Here is a 12,084-nt window from a genome sequence, read left to right on the forward strand (position 1 = left end):
GAGCCTTTTTGCTGTTTTATCCAATGGCAGAAGGCAGAAGGTGGAAAAGGCAGAGAGCACAGGCATGAGAGAGAGAGAGAAAGAGAGAGAGAGAGAAGAGAGACAGAGAGAGATAGAGAGATGGGGGGAAGAGAGAGACAGAGACAGAGACAGAGAGAGAGACAGAGGCAGAGAGAGAGAGAGGAGACAGAGACAGAGAGAGAGAGAAAGAGGGAGAGCGATAAAGATAGAGAGACAAAGAGCACACTGAACTTGCTTGTATAACAAACTAACTCTGGCAATAACAAACTCACTCCCTTGATAAGGACATTAATTCATTCGTGAGGGCAGAACTCTCATGACCAAATCACCTCTTAAAGATCCCACCACTCAATACTTTTGCACTGGGGATTAAGCTGCCAACACATGAACTTTGGGAGATACATTCAAACCATCAAATTCTGTACCTGACTCTCCAAATTTACATCCTTCTCACATGCAAAATACATTCATTCCATCCCAATAACCCGCAGAGTTTTAAGTAGTTCAGCATCAACTCAAAAGTCCAAATCCCAAAGTGTCATCTAAATCAGATATGGATGAGACTCAAGGCATGATTCATCTTGAGACAAATTCACTCCAGCTGTGAACCTGTGAAATCAAAACAGGTTATCTACCTCCAAAATACAATGGTAGGACAAGCGTAAGATAGATATTTTCATTCCAAAAGGGAAAAAATAGGCAAGAAGAAAGGGGTAACTGGTCCCACATAAGCCCAAAACCCAGTGGGGCAAACAACATTAAATCCTCAGAATAATCTTCTTTGGCTCCATGTTCCATTTTCTGTGCACACTGGGACAGCAGTTGGGCTTCCCAGGCCTCAGGCAGCCCTGCCCCTGTGTCTTTACTGGCTTTAGTCCACCTGGTCAGTCTGTGCCTGAAACTTTCCTAGGCTTATGTTGCACTCTGGCAGCTCTACAGTTACGGTGTCACAGATGCAGCCCCACTCCTATGGCTCCACTAGGCATTGCCCTAGCAGTGGTTCTCTATGCTGATTGTGCCTCTGTGACAAGTTTCTGCCTGGGCCCCAAGCTGTCCGTGACATCTTGTGAAATCTTGGTGGAGGCTACCATGGCCTCACAGCTTGCAAACTGTGCACTTTCAGAGTTATTCATATGTGGACACTGCTAAGGCCCACTGCTTTTGCCCTCCAAAGTGGCAGCCCAAGCAGCCCAAGCTGCACCTGGGCCCACTTGAGACATAGTTACTCCCAGGGTGACCCAGGAGTGCTGCATTGGGATGAAAAAACAGAGGTGTCCTACACCGGAGGTGGCGTAGGACAGCAAATCCTGAAGCCTTTAGAGCATCTCTCTGGAAACCTTGCCTTCAAGGTCCTGCTCTGGGTCTGTGATTAGAGGGGCAGTCTTGAACATATCTGAAATGCCTAGCTGATCTTTATCCCATATTCTTGATGAATAGGATCTGTCTTTCTTCCATCCATATTACTATTTTTAGCAAACAGCTGCTTGGCCACACCATTAGTATTCTCTCCCAAGCATGCTTTATTATTGTTTACATGGTCAGTCTGAGAGTTTTCCAAATCTTTCTATTCTGCTTCTGTTTTAATTATTAATTCCATCTTAAAATCATTTCTCTTCTCTCTAATTTTACTGTAAGCAGCTAAAAGAGACCACGTAGCATCTCAGATGCTTTGCTGCTTAGCTATCTCTTCTGCCAGATATTTTAGTTCATCACTCTTAAATTTCATCTTTAATAAAGCCCTAGGGCGTGGACATAATTCAGCCAGGTTCTTTGCCACTTTATAATAAAGCTGGCCTGTACTCCAGTTTCCAATTCCTTGTTCCTCATTTCCATCTGAAACTTCATCAGAATTGCCTTTACTGACCATATTTCTACCAACATTTTAATCATGACCAATTAAGTAATCTCTAAGAAGATTTAGTCTCTCCCTACAGCTCCTGTCTTCTGAGTCCTCACCATAATTTCCCTTAATACTCTGTTCACAGCAATCTAGATTTTTTTTCCTTGGCTGACGCTTGAAATTCTTTCAGCCTTTATTCATTACTCCATTCCAAAGCTGCTTCCACATTTTCAGATACTTGTTTTAGCAACAGCCCAACTCCTTGGCACCAATTTCCTATCTTAAGCTATTTTATGCAGCTATAACAGAATACCTGAAATTGGGGAATTTGTGAAGAACAGAGTTTAACTTGTTACACTTCAGTATACTGGGAAGTCCAAGGTTGAGGGACTCACATCTGGAGAGGGTCTTCCTGATGCATCATTCCATGGTGGAGGGCAAAACATGGAAGGGCAAGAAAGCGCATGCACATGTGCAAGAGAGTGCAAGAGGGAGCCAAACACACTTTTATTACAAACTCACACTTTCAATAGCATACTCACTCCTGAGATAATGACATTAATCCATTCATGAGGGCAAAGCCCTCCTGACCTAATTACCTCTTATTGGTCCCTCTTGTCAACCCTGCTGCATTGGTGATTAAGTTTCCAGCACATAAATTTTGGGGGGTACATTCAAACAATAATGTACCTGTTGAATAATTATTCTATTTATATCTTCTACTCAAATTCAAGCTTATCTTTCACCTATTACCTTACAAAATTATATGTATCAATGTCTGAAAACCACCAGATTTATGTTAATTCAGATTATTTCATAAAATATGGCTCGGAGAAGAAGAATAGATATAAGAGGAATCTACTAATAAAATAACAGAGAACAATAAGCTCATCCTTCTATCTGTAAATTCTCCATGGGGTGACATTCTTTAAATTTGTAAGGCTCTGCCAAAGAGTTTAATATTTGAAGCAAAGTACAGAGTAAATACCGTTTGTACCCTAACAAGAAAGAAACTAGGATTCAGAATTCTTCAGAATGTCTTATGCCAGCTATAATGGAATGTAAAGAATATTATCTATAATGACTAGATAGAAAGAACAAAAGCCATCAATCATGTTTTAACATTTAGGGGAATGAATTCATTCAAATATGGAATATGGAAGATGTACAGGTTACTGTCGAATCTCAGTTCCACTAATAACACGAAGGAAACACAACAGAAAAAGATAGCAATATATATCGCACTGCAATTACTTTTTCTCCCCCTTTCTCTTTCATTAATTCATATATTAGGTTGAACCATAGAAAATTGTCAATATTTGGCTGTTTTTAACCTACACAAACAACAATTTTATTTGGCTCAATCTAATAAATGTCTACATTCTTTGTCACTGAAAAATGCTATAGAAAGTGAAGTTTGAAGTTTGTATGTCAGATAAAAAATGCATTATGCTATCAACCCAGCAGAAGTAATGAAAAAAAAGTTGAAAATTGAATTCTTCCAACTTCATCATTCTCTATTTAGTTATTGTGTTCTTCCACGGATATAGATCAAAGAGGATATTCAGTCTCTCGGGGAGTGAATTAATATAATGAATGGAAATATCCAATCACATGATCAGGAAGAATAAATCTTGGAGTTGCTTTTTGGATGGCACTTATAATTTTTCTGCCTAGAGAATCAGTCTCTTTGAGGTCATGTCATGAGTCCATATTATTGATAAGAAACCATAGACTGCCTTGGGTAAACTCCAGAAAGAGGATCTGCTTTAAACTCAAGTCTATGTTTATCATAAGTTGATATATATTCTTAATAATACAATGACTTTTATGCATTTTTCATTACTCCTTTATCTTATGTTGTAGGATTCTTAAGGACAGAGATCATATTTTCTGTTTAGAATAAGTTGTTCTTTAATATATGAATTCCTTAACGTATAAATGGCTGTAACAGTAACATTTACTTCAATATGTGAAAAGGCCATCAGTATAGGTACTCCAAAATTACTAATTTAGTTTTCTTAAAACTCCGTTCTGTCATGGCTATAAACTGTTTCCTCTACTTGAGTTTAAGCTCTCTAACTAATTTTAGAGATTTTAGTTAACATGGTAAAGGAAAAGAAAGTTAGTGAATATTAAAAAAATAAATAAATCCTTTGAACTGCCTCCAGACACTGAATGATGTGGCCCTGTTTTCTTCTCTGTCCTCTATGGTCTCTGCCTTCTTTTCTTGTACTCAATCTCTGAATTCCAAGCTTGTCTGTGTTACCATAAGCTCTTTCCTACTTCAAGGCTATTGTATATGTTGTGACAGTTGATATGATAACTGAGATGGCTACTAAGTGGCTAATGGATGAGGAGCATCTACAGCATGGACACACTGGACAAAGGGAGGATTCAAGTCCAGGGTGTGAGGAAGCAGGACAGAGTAAGACTTAATTAAGCTACTTAGAATGGTGTGCAATTTAAATGGTGCTATTTAAGGATAGGGGCACATTCTGAGAAATGCATCTTTAGGCAATTTCATTATGCTAGCATCACAGAGTCTACTCACACAAACCTAGGTTGTGTAGCCTACTACATACCTAGGCTCCATGGTATAGCCTATTGCTCCTAGGCTAGAAACCTGTACAGCATGTGACTGTACTGAATACTGCAGGCAGTTGTAACACAGTAGTATTTGTGCATCCAAATATATCTAAATATAGAAAAGGTAAAGCAAAAATATAGCATGAAAGATTAAAAATGATACACCCAAATAGGGCACTTACCATGAATGAAGCTTGCAGGACTAGAAGTTGCTGTGTGTGAGTCATGAGTGAGTGATGAGTGAATGTGAAGGCCTAGGGCATTACTGTACACCACTGTAGACACTAGAAACACTGGACACTTAGTCTACACCAAATTTATAAGAATAGTTTTCTTTCTTCAATAATAAATTAACTTTAGCTTATTGTAATCTTTTTACTTTATAAACTTTTAAATTTCTTTTCTAATAATTCCTAAAACACAAACAATTCATACAGCTGCATAGAAATAGTTTCTTCTTTACATATTCTATAAGGTTTTTTCTATTTTTAATTTATTTTATTTTTTTACTTTTCAAATTTTTTTTGTTAAAAATGAAGACACAAACATTCACAGTAGTGTAGTTCTACACAGGGTTGACATCATCAATATCACTGTCTTCCACCTCCACATGTTGTCCACTTGGAAGGTCTTCAGGGGCAATAACACACATGGAGTGGTCATCTTCTATAAAAATGCCTTCTTCTGGAATACCTCCTGAAAGACTAGCCTGAGGCTCTTTTATGTTAAGCTTTTTATTTATTTATTTATTTTTAGTAAGTAGGAGTACACTCTAAAATAATAAAAAGCATAATGTAGTAAATACTTAAACCAGTAACATAGTCATTTATTATCATTATCAAGTACTATGCAAGGTACACAATCATATGTGCTATACTTGTATACAATTGGCAGCACAGTAAGTTTGTTTAGGGCTATGATATTACTATCCATTAGAATCATATGGCACTATTGTTGTGTATGTGGTCTGTTTGTTGACCAAAATGTCATTATGTGGTACATGACTATGCATGCTTCCTGTAACACATTTCTCCTGACTCTTTATCTTGAGTACCCCAACTCCACCTTTGGGTCTTAATTTCTAATGTCCTTAAAAAAGTTGTCTGTCCTAATTGCTGAATGATATCCTCCCTATTAGTTATCTGATTGCATGCTATTTGATGAGTGTTTCTATTAGAGTAGCCCCCACTTATCCACAGGGAATACATTCCAAGACCTCCAGTGGATACCAGAAACAGATGAAAGTATGGAACTCAATTGCCCGAAATTGCCTGTTTGTGTTTTCCACCCACAAATGTAGTACCTTTTCTGTCTTAACTAATCACTTATCATGCACTGTGGCCATAACTTTTGCAGTTTGAGTGCAACAGCAAAACTAACACAAATTTATTTTTCCTTCCTCACAATTTCACAGATAGAAGATATGTTTTGATCATAGATCTTAGCAACCTCACCACATGACCTTTTTTCTTTCTTATCAAGTCAATAACTTTCACCTTTCATGAAGGAAGCACTTTAAGGCTTTTCTTTGGCATATCAGAATTGCCAGCATCACTACTCTTGCATTTTGGGACAGTAATGTGACAGTTGATCTGATAACTGAGATGGCTACTAAGTGACTAATGGGTGGGGAGCATATACAGCATGGACACACTGGACAAAGGCAGGATTCAAGTCCAGGGTGTGAGGAAGCAGGAGAGAGTAAGGCTTAATTAAGCTACTTAGAATGGTGTGCAATTTAAAATGTATGATTTGTTTCTGGAATTTTCCATTTACTATTTCTTTTTTTTTTTTTGGGGGCCAGGTCTGTATCCGCAGGAGGCTGGGTGCAGTGGGCGATCTGCGTCACTGCAAGTAGCCTCCCAGGTTCAGACCCATTCTCCTGCCTCCAGCCTCCAGTGCTGGACTACAAGCGCCCGCCACCGCATGAAAGCTAGTTTTATAGCATTTTAAGTAGAGGCAGGAGTTTCACCATATTAGCCAGGATAGTCTCGATCCTGACCCTGCGTGATCCGCCGCCTCAGCCTCCCAAAGTACTGGGATTACAGGCAGGCCACGGCCTCCATTTACTATTTTTGAACTGAAGTTGACTGCGGGTGCACGCACAGAACCTGGGAGTGCTAAGTAGAACTATATGAATAATTGGTAGGGGTGGTGGTAGAACATGAGAGACTGCTGGGTATGTTTGTGTGCTGAATTTGATGTCTGTCTGATGGGCTGAGTCAGGCATTCCAAAGTATGGTGGGCTTGGAGTATTTAGGAAATGGTTGCTTGGTTTATTGTTATGTTCGTGGGACGTGGGTGGCTGTAGTAAGGGTTTTCTGGTTTATTAGTAAGGGATAGGAAAGGATAGGGGGACAAAAGAGGCTATTCACCAAGATGTTAATCTTAGTTATCTCCTGGTAGATGAGTATTTATAGGCCTTTTATTTATAGTGTAGCAAAAATACTTATTTTTCTTTCTTTCTTTGTAAAAAGTGGGAATATTTTCACTACCAAACTAAAATCCTCAAACCTCATAGAAGTTCATGGAAATCCTCAACCTCCAAGTAGTTAGGAGTAGTGATGTGCCGCAAACACAGCTCTGTAGAAATATGTCTTGTGTGTAAAAATTGTTCTTATCAGCTACAAAAGTACTGCAAAGGATAATTGGAGTTTCTGGATGAACTGAAATAGAAGGTTCTTGAAGGTCATTGGCTGCAGGCTTTGAGACAGGAGATTTACAGGATCATGTTTGAGAGCAGTTGTATCTGTCACGTGCAGTGGAGGGTCGTCAGTATAGTGCCTGGAAAGGTGATAGATCAGATAGTTTCAGGACCTCTAACTATACATGAAAACGTTGAAACTTTTCTTGTTTTCTTTAAAAGCTCTTGTGCAAAGAGTTGACATGTCTAGATTTACGTTTGAAAATGCATGGCAGAGTGAGATAAGGATTAGAGGAGAAAAAAGAAAGAAATGCGAAACAAGGGGAATGATTTAGGAGGCCAGAGCAGTGGTGCAGGGCAGAGAGAGTGGTGGCCTCCAGTAGATCCATACTTGTGGGAATGTGAAGGGAGGACGAACATGAGAGATAGACACAGATAGAACCAATGTGACCAAATATACGCAAGAGAGATGGGGAAGAGTCAAAAAATGAGTCCAATCTTTTGAGCCTAGGTGAGTGCAATAATGCTGATGTCATTTACCATGATAGGGAACCCAAGGAAAACAGTGGTTTTGAGGTTAGGAGAAAATGAGTTAGTTTTGAATCGGAGGTCACAATGGGACTGGATAGAATTAATAGCAGAGAGTAAAGTTAGAGAATAGAAGACTGCCAGAGTCATTCATATGGAAAACTAATAGTTGATGTCATAGTGTTATGTGAGTTTTCTCAGCCAAGGAGAAAGCAGGAGCTAGCAAAAACCCAAAAACAGGAATTTTAGAGAAATACCTTCTATAGACTAGAGATAAAATATCAACAAAAACTCTAAAATTAGAAAATGATATTAAAAGAAATAAATTAGGAATTAATTCTGCTTAGGAAGGGACTGCTAGGAACCAAAGTATATAAAAGGTCACATACTTCCCAGTATTACAGAAAGTCCTAAAAAGGTAGAATGATCCTGTAATGATGACCAAGATCATGATTGTGTGCTGCCTTTATTGGTTGGCCTACTCTGTACAGAAGCATGATTAGAAGGTATATAATTATTTGCATGTATTAGCTGATTGTTCACTTAGGTTATGGGTTTTATTACAGTGTTGGAGGTATAAATCATGTTGGGATAGCTGCAGGACTTAGTGGAAAGTGGAATTAGTAGTTGAAGCTGAATGCAGAAGCTTTTGTAAAAGCACACTTACCTGCCAAGGGATCCAATTTTCAAAAAGCACAGTCAGATTCTTCAGTGCTTATTTCATAATTAATGTATTTCATTTTTGTACTTCTTGTGCTTATATCCCTATCAAGTATTGGTGTCACCGCCAAATGCAGATTGCGCTTTTTGATTTTAGATGAAAATTTACTTTGTACTGCGATGCTAAACTTAACTGGGGACATTAAACTGCTCCACGCAACCAGAGAGTAAAGAACTCCCCAGCCCTGGATTGCATATAAACTCACGGAAGCCAGTTGGGTGGTATCGGTTTCCGTGAGGCTGGCGCGGGGTGTGCTGGTTCTTGATGACGTGATCACGTGCTCCAGAGCTGAAAGGAGATCCTACTCTGACGGAACGCCTGTATCAACTATGTTCTGCTTTGGTCGTTTTAGCGGTGACATGGATGGTCTCATTCTCTCCTGAGAGAATTACTTTAGAATGAGAAGGCCAATATAAATTCACCCTTATGGATTATTCAGATGCTGACGGTAGCCACTTTGGGATTTGAATGATAGGAATTCCAGTGATGAGAGATTCAAAAAAAGAATATCAAGTCAATTACACAGAAACCTATAATGTTACAAATATTTTAGGATATTTTCATACTCTATTAGCTTCATTGATAAGGATAGTTATGGGAACTTGGATGGACTTAATCTTGCCTCTTTTAAAGTATAAAGCGAGGAAATCTAGTGAGGGGAGGAATGAAACTGAAGCTTTGCCCTAATCCTAATTTTCTCTCCTTATCCAAACGTAGGCATATACAGTGTACACTAACAAGTGAATGGATGTGGTCAAAGCTCAATACTTGAATCTTGACTGCACCATTTTACAAGAATATGGGTAAATTACTTAAATTCTGAGTCTCAGTTTTCCTGTCTGCAAAATGGAATAACGTTATCAAAATCGTAAAATTGATTTGAAAATCAAATGATTTAACATAGGTAAATGTGCATGCACAACACAATACATGAAGTGAGCACTAAATAAATATGCCCTTCCTCTTCTTACAGAAGGCGCAGGATTCCCTTACTTTTAGCCGTATTTCTCTACTTGGCGTTGGTTTATCTTCAGGGTTATATATGGAGAAGACACCTTGAGAGAGGTCTTCCTTGAGCACAAATACAGAAAAATCAGCTTGAGTCTAAGAATTGAAAAAGTGCATTTGTATACTCTTAGCAGAGAAGTTGGGCTTCTGACCAAATGTTGAATTCACAGCTTTGTTTTTTAAAAAATGAAACTGTAACTGAAGGATCCTGTCAAAAGCCTGCTGCTGATACCTAATTTATGGCCAATTAGAAGAGCACCAGGGCTTCATCCCATGCAAACAGATGGCAGACATTAGCACTGTCAACAAAAGTAGCTTCCTTCACAAATTTACAAGCGAGGTACCATGTTCCATAAGCCAGTGATTACGCTTTATCATTCCAGAGGGAGAGCAAAAGAACATTATTGTAACTAATCATGCATGGTCAGAATTTTTTTAAGTGCTCATTGACAAACCAGAAGATGATAAACAGATACATGGTGTCCTCAAAGGCATTCTCTGAATATTGGTTTCTTGTAGTTTACTTATATCTTAATAAGTATCTGTGGTGATGTCAAAATTTATGAATATTGTATAAAAAGAATATTAGTCTAACACAACCATCCATTAATAAATTCCTTAAATATATAAGAAACAATTAAGTACCTTTGGTACCTCTTATTTTGGAATCTGTGAAAAGAAATAAATATAAAACTAAGTTCAGCCATTCCTTAGTATTCATGAGGGATCGGTTCAAGGACCCCCTTTAGATACCAAAATCCACAGATGCTGAAGTCCCTCAAATAAAATGACATAGTATTTGCATATAACCTATGCATGTCTTCCCTGTACTATAAAATGTATCTAGGTTACTTATAATACCTAATAAAAACTAAGTGCTATGTAAAAACTTGTTATACTACATTGTTTGGGAAATTACAAGTAAAAATTTCTATGCATGTTCAGTAAAGATGTAACCAATGTCTTTTTTAGCTAAATACTTTTGATCTACAGTTAGTTGAATCCACAGATACAGAATGCATGAATACGGAAGACTGACTGTATACTTCTCTTTCTGTAATCAGTTATGCAATGTCTGCTTATTCACTGTTATGGAAAGCTGTTTAAGCTAAAAGTTCTATTAAGATAATTGATTTTTTGACACATCGAGGATCATTTTGATAATTGTTCAAAGACAGCAACTTGTAATTATTAGTAAACCTTAAAGAGTTATATATTTTTTCCCCAGAAAATTAAGATTTAAATTATCAGAGTCCTAACTCTATCCCTGATTCACTGTGTAGCCTCTGAGATACAGCCATACTGGTTATGAAAATTGAAACATTTTCATGCTGGATGGTAAATAGCACTGGTCTGAGATCCCTGCATGTCTCTCCCAGTCCTCTGCTGCCCCAGTTGTCTGATTGCCCTCTACTCGTAGGACATTCTAGATCCTTCTTTAATCCAGCAAGTAAGGAGGTGACATCTGGCAAAAACCAGGACCATCGTCCATTTTTGTTGGTCAGTTCCTGGGCCCTACTGGCCACTAATTATCTTCCCTTTCACCTCTGATAATGTCAAGCTAAAATATAATATCATATTACCAATTCTTTTCATGCTTTCTGCTTTACCAGGCCCATTGTTTAAATGAAATCAATTAGAAAGAAAACAGAGGAACTTTTTTGGCTGTCATGGGAGTAAGACTCCTAAAGGATCCAGTGGTCTTCATTCTTTCCCTCAGAATCACTCCAGTGATTCTTGAGGCCCTCATGGGACCCTAGAAGACGCTAAGAATGAAATGATTTATATAGCATATATGCCTGATGATGTCCCTACCATCAGTGACACTCTGTGATGTTTTCTTATACCATGCAGGCAATTTTGTTTTGTTTTGTTTTGTTTTTTATTGGGACAGTCTAGGAAGTAGAAACCAAGAACTAGTCCAGAGCAAATGCAATGTGATAGAGCATAAAAATGATGAAATTAGAAGGAAATGTCAAGCATAAGATTGTATGGCATTGCAAGTAGCAGTCTCTGAAACTGAGATACCTCTAGATATCAGGGAAGACTGGGTTACCATGTTCAAGTTTTTGACCTCCCAAAACTATAGTCACCTGACATAGTCATATGCCATATATTTAAAAATGTACCAAGACTCTTGCCATAATTGGGGAGCAACTCATAACACCAAGGTTGATCCCAAGGTCCGTAATAATAGAGTAGCAAATAGATTACTGAGGAAGATTAGACACAGAGAAAAACATCACTGGAGTCAGCAAACTAAAGACTATTCCTTGGCACCCAGACTGGTGCCTAAGTATTAAAACTGGGTATGTTTTAATACATATGGCATTAGAGCTGGACTAGGCAATTTTTATATTTATTCATAGAGAAAGATAAGAAGGAATGGCTGATTACTGTGTCAGGTACTGGGATAATAGGTGAACAAGGCACAAATTCAAAATAGGTTTGAAAACTGAGTATATAGAACCAGCTGAATTAGAAACAAATTGGTGTCTGTATTAGAATGGTTTTTTGTTCCCTTACCAGTGCTAGTAGGAAAGCCTCACTGCCTTCCACGTGTAGCCTCTGTTAAGAGCGCGTTTGTAACTTTAGCCACAACAGCATCAGTCCCCAAGGATGAGATGTCTGATGCTCCTATCTATCTGAATCTCCTCCAAACTTTATTGCTTATGGTGAGTTTGTGCCTTCCTCCATTACCTGTTACCACATTTATTCAGATATTCAACTCCA

The 12,084-nt window shown here is 38.2% G+C and overlaps 1 protein-coding gene across 2 annotated transcripts in view; it reads left to right on the forward strand.

Annotated features, from left to right (window-relative positions):
• Window positions 1-12,084, forward strand: part of PRKG1 (protein kinase cGMP-dependent 1) — a 1,324,128-nt gene that overhangs the window by 1,158,878 nt on the left and 153,166 nt on the right. For both annotated transcript variants that reach the window (XM_031652620.1, XM_031652619.1), the window contains exon 9: window positions 7,191-7,211. In XM_031652620.1, the coding sequence (XP_031508480.1) occupies window positions 7,191-7,211 (21 nt within the window). The remainder of the gene's footprint in view (window positions 1-7,190; window positions 7,212-12,084) is intronic.

The sequence above is a fragment of the Papio anubis genome, chromosome 11, assembly GCF_008728515.1.
Source record: "Papio anubis isolate 15944 chromosome 11, Panubis1.0, whole genome shotgun sequence".
Taxonomy (NCBI): domain Eukaryota; kingdom Metazoa; phylum Chordata; class Mammalia; order Primates; family Cercopithecidae; genus Papio; species Papio anubis.